Source organism: Erpetoichthys calabaricus, chromosome 6 (genome assembly GCF_900747795.2).
Source record: "Erpetoichthys calabaricus chromosome 6, fErpCal1.3, whole genome shotgun sequence".
NCBI lineage: Eukaryota > Metazoa > Chordata > Cladistia > Polypteriformes > Polypteridae > Erpetoichthys > Erpetoichthys calabaricus.
Window position 1 is genome coordinate 172,462,258 of NC_041399.2, and position 22,463 is coordinate 172,484,720.

At 35.6% G+C, this 22,463-nt stretch overlaps 1 protein-coding gene across 1 annotated transcript in view; it reads left to right on the forward strand.

The window, feature by feature from the left end:
- The window catches only part of cul2 (cullin 2), a 97,675-nt gene that overhangs the window by 9,916 nt on the left and 65,296 nt on the right, over nt 1-22,463 (forward strand). The window contains exons 3-6 of the mRNA XM_028804115.2: nt 1,497-1,599; nt 9,585-9,679; nt 13,430-13,535; nt 17,092-17,174. Of these exons, the coding sequence (XP_028659948.1) occupies nt 1,497-1,599; nt 9,585-9,679; nt 13,430-13,535; nt 17,092-17,174 (387 nt within the window). The remainder of the gene's footprint in view (nt 1-1,496; nt 1,600-9,584; nt 9,680-13,429; nt 13,536-17,091; nt 17,175-22,463) is intronic.

The following is a 22,463-nucleotide window of genomic DNA, read 5'->3' on the forward strand; positions in this document are numbered from 1 at the left end:
GAAATGCACTTACTATGCATAGTTTGTTTCCTAGCATTTAAAATGTATTTATCTCATATGCCATTCCTAGACAGTGTCTGGAACTGTAAATGACTTGCTGGTTTCTGATGCAATTGTCACTCATGTCATAGCGTGTTATTTTTACTGGAGGTCAAGTGGTGTACTCAAGGTTATAGAGAGAGCAGACAGCTGCAGCGGCATGTACATTTCTTATCTTTGTGCTTGCAGACATAAAATTCAAATGTTACACAGTAGCTAATCTAGACCTATTAACTGTTGTCAAATAAAATGCTTTTTCCTTAGATTCTGCAAATTAAGTAAGAATATAACACCACAATGCAGTTTGTCCAGCACAAATCCAGCCCACATGTCCACAAAAAAACAAAATCCTTGGCCAACAGAGGCAGAAAGGGAGTACAGTGATCCTTTAATGGTATGCAGTTCTCTAAGATAAAAACAACCTCAGGCTGATAAAATGGATCAGTGCATATAAGTAGAGACTATAACCTCACACATAGTTAAGATGAATTTTGAAGGTGCACCTTCACTTTGAGCAGTAACACAAATGCAAGTATAGTTTGAGTTGTGGGAGTAATAGCACAGTGAATTGTGCTGTCATGTCATTTTCTAACTCACTTAATCCATATCAGGGTCATTTGGTGCCTCGAGCCTGTCCCAGCCAGCATAAGGGTACAAGGCAGGAACAAACCCAGAACAGGATGCCAGTCCACCGCATTGCTGAATTGTGCTGTGGTGATCTTTTATTCACTGAACAATACTGTTTTAGGCATGGAATGTAGGACCATAAAGATGCATACCAACTTGCTTGGAGTAGCACCCATTGCCATATGTGGTAGCAATGCATGTGGCATGCTAATTAATGCTTGTATTTTTTGCAGAAAATCAGAAAAACCTCAGGACCCTGCTATAGTTACTTGCTTGAGTATTTTTCTCTTTATTAATTGTTATCCAAGTAAATAAAAAAGATTCACTTTATGTATTATGTATTATGTATATATTTAAAATATTTTCAGATTTAATTAAGTATATACTGGTTTAACCTATATATATTACATTGTTATATATATTTGTATGGGTGTATGTTAGATTTTATTTTATGAACAGTTTAAATGAATGAATACAGCATTGATTAAATCGATTGTTGATTTAAGATGTGTTTATGTGGATTGATGCTAAGCTTGGTAGATCTGTCCTACTGTATGCTTTATGAGCTTGTCTCCTGAAAATTAGTCAAGTATATGGTTCAGTTAAATAGAAATAATATAGTACAGTATGTGTCCATTTGAGAAAATTAGCTTTATAAAATACATGAATACTCTTTTTATGCATCTGATTTTTGCTAATAATTATTTTAAAAGTATTTAAAAATAATTTTAGTTCTAGTTTATTCTAAGGAGTACTGTTTAGTATTTCACCATAGTGTTTTTTTGTGCTCTTTTGTCTTTCTCTTGAATATTCCTTAATTAAAGTAATAGTGACATTTACGCTTTGTGTGTGGCATATCCAGAGCCTTTGGGTGAAAAATTGTACACAGAAACAAAAACATTTTTGGAAAATCATGTACGACTGTTACATAAGGTAAGCTTGTTTATTTATTTAATTGATGAATTCAAAGTGCCTAGTGTGCATGCCTTGCCTGTAATCAGCACCTCCCATGACACTGTCACAACTAAAAGAAAAGATCTGATCTTGTGTTGAAAGCTCAGTTCACTGCTGATTTAAGATTGTTTAGCTACAATTTAAATTCAGTGTCTGTTGTTGAAGGCAAAGATAAACTCATATTCTTTTCTTCAATATACAGCAAATCCCTTTTTATTTTTTTGTTTGCTTTCTTTTTTCATGCATTACTTAAAAAACAAACAAGAATAAGAATTCCGTTGTATTAGTTTGAATCTGTACAGAATTGGCTATATTAGGCAACAAGAGGCAGATTTAAATGATTCAGTAAACTGTAATCAGATCTTGAAAGTGCATTGGTCTGTAAGACACCTATGCTGCTACAGAGAGGTATTAAAAGAAATTAAATATTCTTTATTACCTATATACATTCTTTAGGAAATATTTATATTACTAAAATGAACTAAAAACATGATGAAAAATGGAATTCAAGTTCACATAAACACTCTCAAATATATAGTACATAGATGAATATTGCATCTACATATTGTATCTTATGTATAATTTGTACGTGACACATAAGATTGACTTTGGAGGCTCTTCCTTATGCCTTAAAATAAAAACACTCATCTAGTATTCACAAGTAATATTTTTAGAAAATAAATATACACTTGTGCTTATTGTTAAGTTTGAAAAGTTTATTGTGGATATGGACTTTTCAGTGTTTTCCTTTGTTGTGCACTGTTGTTTTTATCTATATAGCATAGTTTTTCAAATCTGGAAATGGCCACTTCAACCTGAGAAAGGCATAATATAATATAAGAGGCAAGCTTTACTTTTTTTTTTTTTTTGTAGTAAGAGTCTCCTTGGAATTCCTTTTTGTACTTGTTTTCTCAGTATCATAATAATAAAAAGAGAAATTGCACTCTTGTGCATATTTTGTGACATGCAGTACAGAACAATATTGTGCAGTTCTGAAGTTTTAAATGCAATGTTTAGCATCTATTGTTCTTGGTCATAGCTGACAGCAGCCAGTAAATCTAGGTGTTTTAACAGTTTAAGAACCTAACGCTGAAGAGTAAAAATGTTCTGAACCTGGAGATCTTTAGCTTTGATGTTGCACTCCTGTCTGCAAGTGAATGAAGAAGAGAGCAGTTTATGCTCATGACAGTTTCATTCCTGTAGTCATAGCATTACCATTGGCATTTGGAATAAATTACTAAGAAAGTCTGAATATAGTCAGTTGCCCAGGCAGCAGTTTCAAGAACAAGGTTTTGTTGCCTACATTTGTGGCATGTGGTGGTGTAGTCATTCACAAGTCCACTGTCAAGTTGTAGATATATTAGTGACAATCCAATTGATTGGCTGCCAAACTAAATTGGATGATGTGTGAAATGGCTGCTCACAAACAAGCATCTGATTTTCAAAACCTTACAGTAACCTAGTTGTGGTGCTCCTTAGCATTAGGTATTACATTAGTTCAGCTAGGCACATCTTTTTTTACTGAGATCATCCTGTAAACAGAGAGCAGTAAGGCTAGCTTTATCACAGTGAAATTATATTCGCCTTAACATTAAAGAAAGTGGAGTAATAAACTGAGAAAAAAGATTCGGTGAAGTTGTCCTGTGCAGTTGGACAAACAACAAGAAAAGCTACTTTAATGAATTCAGGCTGTTTTATTTTGCCCTTTCATTAAAATATGCACTGCTTGTCTGGTTTTTGATGAGGAGTGAGATTGTGTTAACTACAGCTTAAATTTTCAATTAGAAAAAGAAGAATTTGAAATTGCTGCCTAGTAATCAGTTTTGTTAGCTTAACAACAAAATCTGTCTATTTTACTTCTAAACTTGTTAAGCATCGTAGCCTTGTAATTTCTTGATAAAGCTCTCACAGACTTTTGATAAATGTGCACCTTTTTTTAAAGATTTGTACTATGTTTATTATTTGTGTTTGTCATACAGTATAAGTTTTAGTAAGAGACAAGTACTGCACTGTAAAATGTTAATACATATTTAGAATTTCACATCAAGAATTAGGAATGTTAAGCTGGTACACTGGAAAAACAAACAAAAAAACTATAAATATAGCGTGAAAGATGCCCAGACACAGACAGACACGGCACCAGATGTCCACAAACACACACGTTTATTTACAGTTCTTTTCTTAAACACAGCACACACAGTACACTAATCACCATAACGATAGCTCAGTCCTTTTCTTCCTCCTTCCATTACTCTTCTCTTTACTGCCGCCCTCACTCCTCCACTCGCAAGCTCCGTCCACTGCCTCACGACTCTGGCTCCTTGCATGGAGTGAGGCAGCCCCTTTTATAATGCCCCAGATGTGCTCCAGGTACTCCGTGACGATCTTCAGGCAGCACGTCTGTTTCTGGTGGAAGTGCTGCAGTCCAGGGCTCCATGGTCCTCCAGGCACCCCCTGGCGGTGCCCACGGCCCCCAACAGGGTTGAGCTTCTAAGCTCTGATCCCGTGGCCCCCATGCAGACCAGGGTGGCTGCCCTCTAGGGGCCCAGGGGAGGTATTGTCCCTCTCTTGGTCCTTCCAGGTGTCCCTGCTGGGCAAGATCCCCAGCCGTCCGTCACAATAGTAAATGATGCAAAAAAAAACAAAAAAAAACCTATAGTGCAATTTTTGATTAAAAATTATTAAAAACTATAAATGCACATTTAACATTTCTAGTGTTTAACAACCAGTCTCAATCAATTCAATCAATGTGTGAAAATATAGACAAATAGTGAAAACAACTTTTTTTTTTTAATAAAGCTTTGTTTCAGTTAAGTACTTTACAGAAGAAATTAATCAATATGCTCACCACCCAATCTTTGGAACTATGAAAAGGCAGGTATAGAAGAGTGTGATTAAAAAAATGTTGACAGATTATTAACGGGATGTAGTTCCCAAACATTTAATAAAATATAATGCTGTTTTGTCATAAATAAGTAATTCATATCTCTGTAATAGCTTTCTTACTAGCTATTGTATAATAAATTGTTATGTAACGTAATTTAGACAATACAAGCTGTATATTGTTAAACAATATGTTACTTAAGCTAGAAGGAACAATGGTTATTGCTTCCTTATTGCTCCAAGGACCTGTTTTTGATTACCTGCTTAGTCCTGATCTGTGTGGACTTCAAACATTGTCACTGTGTTTTCAAAGTTTTTACATGATACTGTTTCCCCCCATATCCCAGAGAAGCGCATATTAAAATTTGTGTGCGTATACGCTATGGTGAACTGAGGCTCTGTCCAGGCTTAATTCATTTCATATACCAAGCGATGCTGTAGTTTCCTGCTTTCTGACAACCTGTGTTGGTTAAATGACCTAATGGATTATGGATAGAGAGAGTCTAAGCATTATAGACATGTTTTACACTTAAACTATTATGTGTTATAATACAGTCATTTGAATAAATCCTGTTGTTTAAGGTAACAAGTTAAATTTGTTTTATTTCAGTTTGAATATTACTCGTTTGTTATCCTTGTTTTAAAACCAATTCAGTAAAGCAACTCCAGATGGCAGCAAAGATCAGATTTCTTTTATTGAGTTTTGCTGAACTGTCTTCCCATCAGTTGTACCATTACCCTAATCTTGATTTACCACAAAGAAGTACTGATTTAACAAAAAACACTTCACTATTGTAATTTGTGATAGTGGCTGTATTAATAGAAATTTATTTTGTAGTCCCCTTGAGTGTGGGCAATTATCACATAAAACATCATATATTAGTAATAAAATGTATATTGATTTTAAATGTTTCTCACTATATATATATAAATATATATATATATATATATATACACAGTAATCCCTTGCTATATCGCGCTTCGCCTTTCGCGGCTTCACTCCATCGCGGATTTTATATGTAAGCATATTTAAATATATATCGCGGATTTTTCGCTGCTTCGCGGGTTTCTGCGGACAATGGGTCTTTTAATTTCTGGTACATGCTTCCTCAGTTGGTTTGCCCAGTTGATTTCATACAAGGGACGCTATTGGCAGATGGCTGAGAAGCTACCCAGCTTACTTTTCTCTTTCTCTTGCGCTGACTTTCTCTGATCCTGACGTAGGGGGATTGAGCAGGGGGGCTGTTCGCACACCTAGACGATACAGACGCTCGTCTAAAAATGCTGAAAGATTATCTTCACGTTGCTATCTTTTGTGCAGCTGCTTCCTGAAACGACATGCTGCACGGTGCTTCGCATACTTAAAAGCTCGAAGGGCACGTATTGATTTTTGATTGAAAAACAAACTCTGTCTCTCTCTATCTCTCTCTCTCTCTCTCTCTCTTTGTCTGCTCCTGACGGAGGGGGTGTGAGCTGCCGCCTTCAACATCTTTGTGCCGCGGTGCTTCGCATACTTAAAAGCCAAACAGCCCTATTGATTTGTTTGCTTTTCTCTCTATCTCTCTGACAGCCTGTGCTCCTGACACGCACTCCTTTGAAGAGGAAGATATGTTTGCATTCTTTTAATTGTGAGACGGAACTGTCGATCTCTGTCTTGTCATGGAGCACAGTTTAAACTTTTGAAAAAGAGACAAATGTTTGTTTGCAGTGTTTGAATAACGTTCCTGTCTCTCTACAACCTCCTGTGTTTCTGCGCAAATCTGTGACCCAAGCATGACAATATAAAAATAACCATATAAACATATGGTTTCTACTTCGCGGATTTTCTTATTTCGCGGGTGGCTCTGGAACGCAACCCCCGCGATGGAGGAGGGATTACTGTATATATATATATATATATATATATATATATATATAATATATATAATATATATATATATATATAATATATATATATATATATATATATATATATATATATATACATACATACAGTGGGTATAGAAAAGAATCACCACCTTCGAAATATTTCCTTTTTTTTGCTGTACAGCCTTAAATGAAAACACACAAACCAATATTTTTTCAGCTTTACTTACTCAATGCAGTCTATAACATCCAAGTGAAAGATATCATAGCTAGAATTGAGAAGAATTAAAAAAATAAAAAACAAGAAATATTGGGATTAATAAAGGATCACCCCCCCCCCCCTAAACAATATCTGTAAACTCAATCAGGTGTAAGTAACCACCATTTCCATTGCAGACCATGGTTACTGGCTTCCACCTGTGATCAATTGTAATCATTGTGATTAGTGAAGCATAAAAACAGCTGTTCCTGACACATTCACTTGCTTGGTAGTGCAACTGACAGCAAACAACTGACTATGGGTGCCAAGCCACTTTCAAAAGATCTCAGGGGCAGAGTTGTGGACAGACGTAAGGCAGGAGATGGACACAAAAAAATCTCAAAGGCTTTATCAATTCCAAGGAGTACAGTAAAATCCATAATAAAGAAGGGGCAAGTGTTTGGTACTACTAGGACCCTCCCTGGATTCGGCTGTCGCTCCAAATTGGATGGAAGAGCAAGGAGGAAACTGGTAAGAGAGGCTACCAAGAGGCCAATGTGCACTTTGAACTAGTTACAGGATTTTATGGTAAAAAGTGGACATTGTGTGCATGTGACAACAATTTCACAAGCACTCCACAATTGTGGCTTGTTCGGGAGGGTCACAAGGAAAAAGCCACTTCTCAAGAAAGGCCACATTAAGGCTTGTTTGAGCTTTGCCAGAATGCGCCTTGAAGATTCTGATGCCAAGTGTAAAAAGGTCTTATGGTCAGATGAGACCAAAATCAAACTATTTGGCCTCAATACCAAATGGTACATCTGGTGGAAATCCAATGCAGCTCACCATCCATAACACACCATACCTACAGTAAAGCATGGAAGTGGCAGCATCCTGTTGTGGGGGTGTTTCTCTGCCACAGGGCCTGGGGCTCTTGTTAGGATAGAAGGAGAAATGAATGAGGCAAAATACTTTCAAATTCTTGAGGAAAACATTCTACCCTCTGCCAGAAAGTTGAAGATGGGCAGAATGTTCACCTTTCAACACGACAAAGACCCGAAGCATGCAGCAAAATTGACTACACAGTCGCCTAAGGAGAAAAAAGTGAATGTCCTTGTGTGGCCCAGTCAGAGCTCAGACCTAAATCCCATTGAAAATCTGTGGAAAGATTTGAAGATAGCAGTCCATCAACGCTCACCATCCAATTTGACCGAACTTGAACAGTTCTGAAAAGTACAGTGGGCAAATATTGCTCAATCTAGATGTGTAAAGCTGATGGGGAAGTATCCCAACAGACTCAAGGCTGTCATTAAAACAAAAGGTGGTTCAACAAAATATTGACATTGGGGGGTGATCCTTTATTAATCTCAGAATGTCTTGTTTTTGATTTTTTTATAATTTTTCTGAACTGTAGCTGTGATATCTTTCATTTGGATGTTGTAGGTTGCATTGAGTAAGTAAAGATGGGAAGAAATATTTTTTGTGTGTGTTTTCATTTAAGGCTGTAAAGCAAAAAAATGGGAATATATATATATAATATATATATATATATATATATATATATATATATATACTAGACATTAAGCCCGTTACAATAACGGGTGCTAGAACAGTAGTGCATTCTATTTGAGAGTCTTCTTTACGCTCATTTTCCTGTTCCTCTATAGATCTATTTGCTCTTCTGAGTCTTTCTCTTTTAGCGTTTTTCTGACGCTCATTTTCTTTTTCTTCTTTTTTGGGTGGCATGTTGTTAGTAGATAGTCACAGTCATACAGGTTTGTATGTCCGTAATATTTTCTGTTACAGTAATACTGGCTTGTATGTGGCTGTAATATGCATCACTGTATTGTGTGCCTTTAATTTTCTCTCGCAGTAATACTGGTTTGTATTTCTGTAAAATGCCTGTAATTTTCTCTGACAGTAAGGTCCGTAATATGCGTTTAATTTTCTGTCACAACAGTGGCCAATCGGCAGATTCTCCCCAGCAACTGATGTAATGTATGGCGTGCAGTTGATAATCGTGCTTGTGGCGTCTCTCCAGCAAGTACTGTGCAGTTCCCCAGCAAGTATTTTAATTTGTTGTAATATCATGAAAATTCGTATATTTAGGAAAACCCCTACAACGACTGACACTACACTTTACCGGGCCAGGCTTCTTAATCGCAAATCTGACATCCTCAGAGTGAACACTTGCACAACCACTAATCCCACCTCTTTGGGGAAGCTGGTCTCCGTGTCTCAGTACCCGATTGGATTTTTCGTGCCTTTTGTTTTAAGTCTTACCTCATTTCCAGAAATCCGATTGGATCAGCCGCGCAATATTTTATAGGTCCTGCCCTCTCTGTCTTGTGTGACGCGTCAGGCAGCCTTTGAAGCATCTGTTTTGAAGCATCGCACCGTGCCCCGCGCATGCGCACTTCACCAGAAGACACACACACACACACGGACACTGGACGCACACAGGGGTTTTATTAAAGAGGAAATATAGTTATTGCCCCATAGAAAATTATGTTACATGTTTGTTGTGATAAGAATTATATGTGTAAATAGAACGTAATGTGTGTGGAAATATGTTAAGGGAATTCTTCTAATAGTTAATGTATCTATTAAAGCAGCAACTAGAAAATATATATTAAAATTTGGCTCTGATTAATTATCCAAAAACTAAAAATGCATTTAAGTTGTTTGCTTCACTTCTTTCCGTAGGCAAGCGATCCCTAATTATATCAAGTTACTTTTTTGGTTTAGGTATCACAAGACCTATATGTCACTTTAGGACATTATTAAACATTCTGCTGTCTACTGTCATCAAAAAGAAATATAACTTTGTTTATGCTTTTAGGTGGAAAAATCAAAATAGGTGTGCACTGAATTAGTAAGATGTACTGTAGAATAAGGGTAAACCTTACCTAAATGTTGAATAATACATTTTTATAACAGTTTTTTCATTTATTGCTTTTAATAATATTAATAATTCCTGTGTGTTGTTGAAAGTAACTTGCGGTTTACATCTTTACAGAAAGTCCTTGAATCAGAAGAAAAAGTTTTAGTAATGTATTACAGATATTGGGAAGAATACAGCAAAGGGGCTGATTACATGGACTGTTTATACAGGTAATTTTAAAATAAAAATGCACCAGTATACACATTTTTTGTAGAATGTTGTTGTGCTTATGAATTACATATATAAGTAAACCATTTAAAATATTAATATATATATAGGTACTCCACTTTTTGTCTCTCTTTCCCAAGACTTGTGTACTAGGTTGATTGTTGACTCTAAATTGCCATATTTATTTGTGAGTATGGCCATTCATATGTGTGTGTGTGTGTGTGTGTGTGTGTAAGTGAGTGAATCCTTTGATATACTAATGCCCCTTACATTTTTATTTTTCTCTGTGTACAGAGTGCAGTTGGAGTAAAAACTGCCTTCCCACAACTTTGAACAGAATAAGAGAGGCAGAAGATGGTTGGATGAATTTTTAACTATGCCGTGTTACTTAATTTCAACTCCAGCAACAGATAATTTTAGGTCCCGTGAGAAAAGACTTTTTGCCAAGAGATTTTGACAAGTCTCACCCTCCTCTCAAACATTTACAATCACGCCCACGGTTCAATCACTTGTCATTCATATGAATGCTATTGTCAGACACAGCTCCTGCTGCTCTCAGCTCCAAGCGGGGTTGGAAATAGAAGACACAGTAGAAGACAAAGTAGAACATTATAAAGAGGTTCAAAAACTTTGGCACAATACACATGCAGAGCAGGTTAGAGATTATGAAAGTACTGTACTAAAATTCGAAAGTCTCAAAAAACTGATAGTAAAGATCGCATTAGCACTAAAGAATGGAAATTATTACTCGGTGAAATAACGGAACAGTGAAAAGAGAATATAAGGACATATGTGATATGACTGAAGTATGTAGATATTGTTTTGCTTAAAACTTTAACTTCGGAGACTTGTAGATCGTTGAATTCATGTTGCAATCAGGGAAAAGTAGTGTTTCTTCCCAATGAAGAGGCTTATCCGTGAGATTTAAAAGATTTGTTGTTTGATGAAAGTGAAATCCACATACGTGAGCGGCAGAGACATGAAATGGCTGGCGTTGTAGCACAAGCCGGGGGGGTTGGCAAGCAACCTGTAGCTTGCAAACCGTTTGACCTATTGACCTGAAATTTGGTACACGTATACTACGTGACATCTACTATCCGCTTTCGGGGTGATGATTGACCTCCAAGGTTATTCCTCTTTTTATTTTTATTTTATTGTAGAACCAACTCTCGGCAGCACCCAGCAGGGTATCCCCTAAAAGTAAGGAAAAGTAATTGCAACACAAACATAGACTTAATCAGTTTTAACACAAAAAGATGCCAACAAAAGAAGAGAAGAGCTGCTCAGGAAGCAGCAAGCACATCAACCTCTGAGCAAACAAATGCTAAACATACAGAGAAAGAGTATGAAAACTATGAATGCTCAGTCAAGTGTTGCTGTTACTGGTGTGTGTGTGTGCATATATATATATATATATATATATATATATATATATATTGTAAAAGAATGAGTCCACGCACATAAAGGTTTGGGGTTTCCGGCCCCATATACTGTAAAGAAAGATTAGTTTTGTACAAAATGAGTTCAAAACTGGCATTCAATTTACAGTGCCATAATGGTGGAGAGGGGAACATTTATATGGAGGGACCGGAAATAGGTGAACGGACTGCTGGGAAGGAACCGTGATGGATGCTGGGATTGTTGACATCATCGGGGAGAGACAGAGGGAAGGCGGAAGTGTAGTATTGTTTTCATGTGTTCAGGTGGATTCATGGCGGCGGTGCGTCCTTCTTTCTTGTCCTGTCGATTTAGTATGTGCATATATCGCAACGCCGTCAGAAGAAAGGACGCACTATCTTTGATATATGCACATACTAAATCGACAGGACACACATTCAACTGGGACAACGTAAAAGTAAAATTTAAGGCCAGTACAAAAAGCGCCAGAGAGTTGGCCGAGTCTTGGCTATCAGATGAAAACGCCATCAACAGACACTTGGACATAAACCCAGCATATGCCAACTTAAGAAGGACATATAAACAATGATTAAACTATACAACCCTACCCCCCCCCCGCCCCCCCCTTGATCATACTGACTTAGTCAGTACAATTCATTACTTATCCTGTTGTTTCCATTTGAAGACTATGGCTCTCTTTGTGATTAAAGGAGTCCCAGAGATTTAGACATAGCATTTTAGCTCTTTGTAGACTGATACATATCAACACCATTTTTTGTGATTTCCTTTCCTTTTGTTGTGGAATAACATGCTTTTTGAATCTTTGTGCAAGTACTTTCACTCTGATACTCATAATGAATTAAGTTTACACTGTATTGAGCAAGGGTAGTTGTAATCATGCCCCACTTTTTTTATTTAACTGACTCAAAATTTTCTTTTGATTGGTGTGATTTTAAGTAATGGGTACTGTTTCACATAGTGCCAGTTACTGTTGGAGAAATCTGTTAATTAGATAAGTGAAATAAGTTTAAAAAATGTGTTACTTGGTTACTAATTTACTATTTACTTTACTAGATTTGATTGTAAATCTGAAAATGTACAGTTTCAAATATTTACAATAATAGATGCAACTACAAAGACGGAAATATGTTCTCATATGGCAGGGGTCCTCAATCACAGTCCTGGAGGGCCGCAGTGGCCGCAGGTTTTTGCTCCAATCCAGTTGCTTAATAAGAAGCACTTATTGGTCAAGTAACACTTCTGCTTCACTTTAGTTGTCTCACTTGTTAAGGTTTTGAACCCTTATTGCTTATTGTAGTCTTAAACAGCTGTATTCTTGGTGTTTAATTGTTCCTAATTAGCAATAGCATGCAAATAACAAAAGAGAGCAGCATTTCTCCAATTAGCTTTTTACCAATTACATCTGTGTGTATTTATTGTGGACTATTTGGTTTAATTAAATACTTCGAAGGAAAGTGAAGAGAAAAAAGTGAAGGACGAGAATTACTCATTCATTTTATCCTTCAAATCATTTGGATGATATCCTTAGAAAGGGGAAGAAAATCTAGGATATGAGAATTACCTGACATAGCAGAGTTAAAGCACTAACAAACCATGAAATTAAATTATTGGTAAAAATTGCTTTCTAATTATGCGACAAGGTTAGAACAAAAACCTGCAGCCACTGTGGCCCTCCAGGACTGTGATTGAGGACCCCCGTCATATGGGGTCAACCCAGTTTCAAAAGAGAATTAGTTCCATGGTTCACTACATGTTTTATGCAATTGTGATATCTTTTGTCATGTAAACTCAAATAAATAGACTAATTGCTGAAGCATGTGAATGTGATATGTAAAAATTACAGATGTTATTTTTAGTGTGTTTTAAATATATTTTCTCTGCCTCTCATTTCATAATGTGAGGGCCTTTAAAAAATACTGCCACGAAAACTGTCTCCATTTTTGTAGCTGACCACATGGCACTTATGTCTTCTTTTCTTTCATTTCAATATGTTTTCTCTTCATCTATTTAAAAAAAGAGCAACTAATATTTCTGTTTTTTGTATGTACATACAGTGGGGCAAATGTGATTTTCTGGATTTTTTTTTCTCATTTTGTCTCTCATAGTTGAGGTATACCTATGATGAAAATTACAGGCCTCTCTCATCTTTTTAAGTGGGAGAACTTGCACAATTGGTGGCTGACTAAATACTTTTTTGCCCCACTGTATAAGGAATTTTACTATTGCTTTGTTCTTTGACTTTCAATATTTTTGTGTACTTGTATTTAAAATTTTCAAACTTTTGTTCAACTTAATTAAGATTATCGTGTGGTAATTATTTTTCTTTCGTGCAGGTATCTTAACACACAGTTCATCAAAAAAAACAAACTGACAGAAGCTGACTTGCAGTATGGCTATGGTGGGGTAGACATGAATGAACCCCTCATGGAAATAGGCGAGGTAAAAATATAAGATTCTTATTAATAGTCAGACTGGCAGACTGAGGAGATTTTTCCTCCCCCAAACTATGCGACTATCGAATTCCACCGGGGGTTTGGGTAAACGTTAACATTATTCAAAGTTGTTGTCTGTTTTTACCTACATTTTTATTACTCTTTAATATTGTTTTTTTGTATCAGTATACTGCTGCTGGAGTATGTGAATTTCCCCTTGGGATTAATAAAGTATCTATCTATCTATCTATCTATCTATCTATCTATCTATCTATCTATCTATCTATCTATCTATCTATCTATCTATCTATCTATCTATCTATCTATCTATCTATCTATGATATAGTGCCTTTCACATCTATCTATCTATCTATCTATCTATCTATCTATCTATCTATCTATCTATCTATCTATCTATCTATCTATCTATCTATCTATCTATCTATCTATCACATAGTTATACAGCTGTCTATTATGTAAATGCTTCTTCATCCACCCTGCCTAATTTGCATACATTGCTTTACATTTTTATTAAAATAACCAATAGCTGTCAAAATACCTAATTGATATATGCATGTTTAAAGAAAAATATTTTCACAGATCCCTGTCATTATAGCAATAAGAGATCATTTGGGGAAAAAGAAAACAATCTACAAATCTAAAAGTCGTTGAACTTTTTTTCTAAGTCACACTGTGCTATCATGAGGCTGATAGAAGTACAGTGGAACCTCTAGATACGAGTTTAATTCGTTCCAGAACTGAGCTTGTATAGCGAATTTCTCGTATCTAGAACAAACTTCCCCATTGAAAATAATGGAAATCCAGTTAATCCGTTCTGCACCCCAAATATATTAACATAAAAATCAATTTTCCTAATAAATAACACTGATAAATTATATATACTGTAGTCTACCTTTAATAAATAACACTGGTAAATAATATAACTGATTATTAAAAGAATCAAAACAGGTGTCCAAAGTGCAGTAGAGCATTCAATAAATCTTTAAATAAATAATCCTTAAAACAGTTGTGAAGTGGAGGTTTAAAATACACAAGAATAACAATCCTTTAACACGAGGTTAAAACGTCAACAGGAAGCAGTCTTTAAAAAACAGATGACAATCCCCGGTGCTTCTTCTCTGTTAGCGTCTCACCTGCGGGCTCTGCAACAGGCGAGACACTCTTAATGCAGCTGACCTTCTCTACACCGTCCTGCTTCAGCTGTTTGGCTCGCCTGTTCAGCTCACTGTTCAGCTACACGCGAGCCTGCAGTCGCTTGCTCTCCCGCACCGACTTCCTACTCCTGCCTGCCTGCCTGCCGCAACCTCCGTTCTCTCTCCTCTCCTCTCCTCTCCTCTCCTCTCCTCTCTTTTCTTTTACTTCTTCTCCCCCTTAACCGGCTCGCGCTTCTCTATATATGTGGGGAGGACATGGCAGCTGCAGCCCATCAGCCACAGGAACAATCATGGATGTGGGCAGTTTCCCACCTGTGCACTTAAGTGAGAAACGCAGACACCGCAGATCGCAGCTCGCAACTGCTACCACGCCCCCTCGCTAAGCCGCGAGCTATACCCACAGCCTGGCTCGTGGCTCGTTACGCGAACCAATGCTCGTATTTAGAGCTGAATTTTTCACTCATACTTTCCTCGTATTTTGAATTTCTCGTATACAGAGGTGCTCGTATCTCGAGGTTCCACTGTACTATCATTTGAGGAACTGTTCAAGAGTTAATATTGCCCTTGTTACAATGGAAAGCTGACGTATTTGGCAGAATTTCAGGAAAAATCTATTTTTTCATTAACAACTTATTTAAATTACATACTTTATTATAAATATATTTACTTCCATCCATCCATTTTCCAACCCGCTGAATCCGAACACAGGGTCACGGGGGTCTGCTGGAGCCAATCCCAGCCAACACAGGGCACAAGGCAGGAAACAATCCTGGGCAGGGTGCCAACCCACCGCAGATATATTTACTTGTTAAACTATACAAAATTGGAATTTCTTGATCTAAATGCTAAAGTTTACATCTTTTTCATTTAGTCAGTGCGGTTTCTACTCTCATTTAGGATGGTGGCAACAATTACTTTGGAAGCAAGTTCTAAAATTTAAATATTGTCAGTTAAAACAGACATACAAAAGTACTTGTAAAGTTAAGGGAAGTTTTCTTTACTCTGTTAAAGGTATATGTCTAAAATAATATTTTCTATTTCAGCATAGAAAGTAACAGCCTAGTGCTAAAGCTGCAAAGAACTTCATTAAAGATTTTTTTGAGGAATTCTGTCCTAAATTAAATCAACAAGAGCTATGAAAATAAGTCCATTAGAAAACTCCCAACTTCACCAGGTTTAAATTTTCAGTGAAGAATAGGTGAAATCTGCCCTCCTATTCTAACTGATTTGTAGAGGTTGTCAATAAAGATTTGCTGGGAAAGGTAACCTCACCCAGTATTGAATATTATTGACCTTAATTAAAGAGTCAGTGTCTGTCCGGTTGCTGTGTCTCTGTCATTATCAAAAGATTGTGCATCACAAACATTTTTAGTAGTAAAATGCATTGCATTCGTCATTACAACAGATGCTGCATCATAAACATTATTACTGCTTTTACGAAAAAAAAATAGCATATAACAGAAACATGTACATTACATGGTACGCTGCATACGTTAATACTAAAGTCTAGGTTGGTTACTTAGATTTCAACCTGTCTCTTTGATTTTACATAATATTGAAAGATTCTGTTTGATCTTTCATTTATATTTAATTTGTGTAATTAAATGTCCTTTCGAGAAGGGTTTGAATTATAGTTTGTTAAGTATGGCATGATTGTATGGAATGTTGTTTTCTTCAAATAAAATCAATAAAATTTAAAAAGAGGGAATTCAATGTGCTTGTTTAAAATAGTCTGTCAATCCTTCCTTTTCCTTGCTTTATTAAGTATCAAAAGCCTATCCTAGTAGCATATGGTATTAAGTTGGAACCATCCCTGGAAAGGATGGCTTACTGAAATTTAGAGTCACTTACCTTAACATGCACATTTTGGGCATAAAGGAAGATAATGGAGCATCTGAAGAAAAGCCATGCCGACTAGAAATGAGCTTGAAAACTTCAAATTCATAGCTTTGTACCAGTCAGGCATAAATACCAACTACTGTCTCACCAAGTTCCTCCAGCTTGAATATATTTTACCTAATATTTAACATATAATTTAAAAGATTCCAGGCATTTAGAAGGATGAAATACATTACAAAACATTTTATTCTTGATGTGTCCTGTGTAATGCTGTGCAGTTTCTTAAAGTTTCTCTGTGCTTTGCTTTTTTATTAAATATTTGTTTGATGCTGTACTGGTTGCAATATTATCGTGTACTTTGCAGTCGCATCTTTTTCAGGTTCTTATCGAACGCTGATTAAGTTAAATTTTTATTTATAATAAGTATTATTCTGTGAATATGAAGTTCTTTACTGAAATCAAAAAATATTTTTGCACTCATTATTTTTATTTATATTTCATGTTTGTTTTTGGGAATGGGAGACTTCATGTGTTGGTCTTATATTTCAGTTGGCACTTGACATGTGGAGGAAGCTGATGATTGAACCTTTGCAAGCTCTTCTTATCCAAATGCTACTTAAAGAAATAAAAAAGTGAGTAGGCTCTATTAAAACTGTACTAAAATTATTTTACTTACATTTGCACTTTAATATTTTTTATTTTGTTATTGTTAGAAAGTTAGAGTGCTTAATATGTGTTAATATAAATGTCAACATTTTTTAAGCACTTTCTGTTTTTAGTTTTGAGCCTTATTTTTGCTATTTGATATAAGAAATATTTTTAACAAATTATAGAATGCCAGTCTTTTTGTTGAAAATAAAGTACAGCAGCTATTAAATGGCAAGACATACTTGACAAAACTGTGATACAGTCAAGCATGCCTTTAAATAATTATAACTACTAAAGTTTGAGACTAGATTCAGATCTGCATGTGCCGAGGGGTTCACTGTTAAAAACAAAACAATATGAATATTACAAAACAAATATGGAATTCTGCTTAGAAGAATTTAGTGCACTGCATTGTACATTGGCAGTACTTCAGTTTTACCAGTTGGTACAGAATATGATTATCTTTTTACCTGAACACAATACAAAATTGGCATTGTTTGATTTTAGATGTCATAGGTTTGTTTTTTTTGATGATATTTCTCTGTAAGTTTATTTTTGAGGTCCCAGTTCTCTGCTCTGTGTACGCATTACCAATTTTAAAATGAAAAAAGTGTCCCTGCTCCTTTAATTTGGGAAGATTGAATTTATATTTAACTTCGGACAGTTTCTTTGAAATTTGCAAAGCAGATTCAGTCTTATACCTTCAGAATTTCACCTATGCTCTGTATAGTTTACTTTAAATATTCTCTATAAAGAAAAGCATAAATTGTGCCTTAATAACCATGTTAAAATAACATTTTAAAATTTATAGAGCAGTCATTTTTTTAGTAATGGAAGAACAAACTGAATCAGAATATTGCACCTATAGAATTGATGAGAAAAAAATGCATGCATCTTGTTCATTTTGTAACTCGCTTATCCAGGAGAAGGTCCAAGGGGACAGAGTCTAATCAGCATTGGGCACAAGTCAGGAATCCATCTAGAATGTGGTGTTTGTACTTCACAGGGTACATTGATGGATACACCCAAACTCACTCACACAGGACCATGTAAGAGTCACCTGTTAATACAGCACACACACACAATCTTTAGGATGCTGGAGGAAAACCAGAATACCCAGAGGGAAACCTGTGAGTACCTAAATGAGAACAAACAAAATCCACACAGAAGGTGCCCGTGCCCATGCCCGTAATTTGAATCATGCTCTCTTAAGCTGTGAAGTGGCAGTGCTAACCATTGTGCCACTCTTGAGAAAAAGTGCATCTTTATAATATTAAACAAATATTTGTACAGTTGATGAGTGCTATAGTAGGTATTGAAAGGAGAGTATTGTCATTTCATAAATAATATTTGGCGGTAGTAATTTATTTTGTGTAAGCAGAAGCATTCTTTAGTCCAAGTACTACAGCACAAGAAAACATTTTTAATTCTACTGTAAGGATTGCAGTATTTAAGACTAATTGTGCTAATTGTGGTAAATACCTAGCTCCACGTGTGTATGTGTTTACTGTTCCTATTTAAATAACTAGTAATCTCTGAAATGTCATTTAGTTATTTATTTTACTTGCTTATTTCAGTTCACTAAGAAAAAGTGAATTAAGTTGTGACATGTTTGATTTTGCTTATTCTTTTATTTGGTCCGTTTTATCATCTGGTTCCTACAGTACATTACATTGAGTATTGTAAGTATATAAATTAAATTATTGAGTATGTAAATTAAAGTTATATTTAAAAATAGAATGTTCTTTTTTATAAAAAAGCTATTAAATACAAGTATTTCCTCTCATCTTAAAGAGTAAGTTATTAAAAAGTAAGTATGTATCATCCCTGAATATTATGAATTGCACGCTGCAATGCCACTGTTAATATATTTCCCTTTGTGGAGCATCTTTATTAAAGATTTTGGGGAAATCCATCGAGGTGAATGAATCTTACTCAATACTTAACATTCTTGAAATATTCTTAAAAGGAACACAAAAGCTAAAATTCTTAGAAACAAGAAGGTTAATGACCAGAGCACAGTCATAATAATTTTATTAGGTAAACATCTTTAGATATAGTTGATGTTCACTAGATTAATAGTAAATAAAATGACAAATAACACACTGAATGTTTACTTGGTCATTATGTACAGAACAAAGCATGTAATAAAAACAGAACAGTGATCCAAAACATGGAAGTAAACTGATAAACAAAATAATGCAAAAGAGCTTTAGGATTTGTACATTTCTTACTTTTAAGAAATGCCTTAAACATCACAGAATTAAAATAGTACTAAAAGTAAATGGTCAAGAATTTCTTCCAGGCAACTTCAAATTTTCTGTGATCCTTATTAAATGTTGCTGATAGCATTGTGGTATAAAAATTTGTCATTTGAATCCAAATGTTCCATCTTATAAGAATTAATGGGTCTGAGCCATTTTTATGAAGTAACATTTGATCATTAATAAATTAATCAAGCCCCACTATGCTTTGCCTAGTGCTTCCCTGTTTCCTATAAATACAGTCCCCTCCCAAAGTATTGAAACAGTAAGGCCAATTAATTTGTTTTTGCTGTGCACTGAAGACATTTGTGTATGAAAAACTGGGTGATCTGATATAAAATGTTCTATGTTGTTCAACATATCTAGATGTAAATACCAAGGAATAAAAGCTGTAACTCACACTCATCTTTTGATCTCACACACAAATATCTTCAGAACATACCAAAAATAAATTAATTGGCCTTGCTGTTCCAATACTTTTGGAGGGGACTACATAAATATACAGTCCAATGCCCAATCTTGTCACACGACTGTTGTTATTTTTTCCAGTGGAGGTCCACCAAATATTACCTGTGGGGGTGCAATAATATTTAAACATATACTTTGTAGAATAAAATAATACTACTAATAAAATGTTTTATTGGAAAATTATTGTGTTAGAGGTTTCCTATATGTTTGAGCCCAAAATATAAATTAATGTATGTGTTGTCAATCTTATATGTTAATTTATTTCTGAGTTTCATAGGCAAATAATAAACATAAGTTCAGTGAATTATTAATTCTTAGAATGACTAGAAATGCAAGATTCTTGATGTATGCTAGAAAGGCTAATGAAAACACTAACATAAATCAAATTTCATTGTTAAACACTGTGGCGGGAGCATCAATTGTTTTGGAGTGTATTTTCTTCTGCCTTTAGACCTGGGCTTGTCATCATTAAGGTAATTTTGACTTGTGAGTCATACTAGAATACTCTTGTAAATGTGAAGCTTTCTCTCTTTGAATTAAAACTGAACATAAATATGTGCAGATGCTATAATTTAAGCAGACTTGAAAAGAATGAAGAATCAATTTTTTCATTGTATAATAGGTTAGTCAATTTCTTTATCCAGTTGAAATATTGTGCCAATTTGGCCAATAAATCTGAAATACTTTGTTTGAATGTCTATTGATGACTGGGCAAAATCTTATTTCAAGAATGATGAGTAATTATAGGATACCAGTAACGGTGAATACAGTGAATACAGTTGACTTATCTCATCCTCTTTCTCTGTACGTTTAGCATTCATTTGGTTGATGCGCTTACTGCTTACTGAGCAGCTCTTCTTTTCTCCACCCTAGTGGCACGCTTCTTCTCCTCATCTGTCGGCATCTTTTTGCATTAAAACTGATCAAGTTTGTTTTTGTGTTGCATTTACTTAGTACATTTTTCTTAATTTTTCAATTAAGCTGGCACTTAAGTGTTCAATCTGCCTCAAGAATGATTTAAGATATGAAGAGGTAGGGGAAGTGATGGCGAAGGTGGTAGGGATGAGAACAGCGCCCGTACACATGTGCCACACGGCCGCCCTGCTGCCAAGAGTTGATTCTACAATAAAATAAAATTAAATAAAAAGAGTAATAAAAATCATCACCCTGAAAGTGGACAGTAGAGGTCACGTAGTATATGTATACCAAATTTCAGACCAATAGGTTTGCGAGCTACAGGTGATTTAAAATCCTGGACGGTAGTGTATTATATAAGAAGGTGTTTGATTGCTACTTAAATTAAAAAGAACTTCCAGTGAACAGGGATACTGGTGCCAGTTCCTTAAAACATGATGTTTACAGACAAGTACCTTGTGAGAGTGTAACCTATGTAGCCTGGTTCAGCTCAGCCCTAAAATAGGTGGCACTCAACAAGTCAGATGATGAGACTCCACTGCATTGCCAGTTAGGTGTAATGGAAGAGTAAGACCAGGCATGCTAGATCTTGACAAGAGAAGCAGATTGTTTAGAATTGAAATATAATTTGTCTGGTTCTGAGGGAGCCAGTAGTCACCTGAGAGGCTGTAAAGTAACAGCTAGATAACATAGGACTTACGTCTGTGCATGATACTGGTTTTTTAACCAAAATTAAGGTGCATCCTCTCCTGCTTTTGAGTTGCTCAGCATGAGTGCCATACTTTTTTGACAGAAGAAATGGTTGCTTCATTGAAGACAAGGAAATTTTGACTGTTGTTTGCATGTATGTATCAAACAGCTATTCTGAATATTCAGTTTTTTTAGTCAGATTGGATACTTTGCTCAGTAGGGCACCAATTACTGACCATATAGTCCTAGTAGGAAATTTCAAAATTCAAGCTCTGCATCCATTCATATGGGTGAAGGTGGAGATATTTGAATAGGCATAATTAGGCGGAGTGCCGTATCTAATCTGAATCTAATTGGGGAATTGTTAATTGATTTCTGTGTTGGTCATGAATTATATGTAATGAATTTTTGAACTCAAGGTTGCTCATACTCTACGTTTATCAGGTATCAGAGTACCTTGTTGCCGTAGGTCAGTGTTTGATTTTGCAATCCCATAAGAGGTAATGAATTGGGTCAGATGAATGGAGCATCCACTGGACAGACATGTAAGGTTCAAGTGAGTACTAAGGGTATATTGGAAATAACCCATAAATGTTTCTATTCAGAATGTGTTCAATTCCCATTTCTGTAAGAGCCACAAAAAGATGAGATGTGAAGCAACCCTGGCTGTTCTTGGCAGGGTTGGTAGCACCTCAGCTTGGAATATTTTTGAGAGGTGAAAATAGCACTTTGAGGAACTCCTATACCTGATTGATATGCCCTTCTTAGAGGATACAGTGTAGAAAGCATTAATTGGTGATGCAGTGTAGATTAAAAAATTTTATAGTGGTAAGACCACAGAGGTGGAATGGATCTACTGTAAATGCTGAAAGCAATGAGTATTATGGGAGTATTTTAGCTAATTCCATTCTTAACATCATATGGAAGATGGGGACA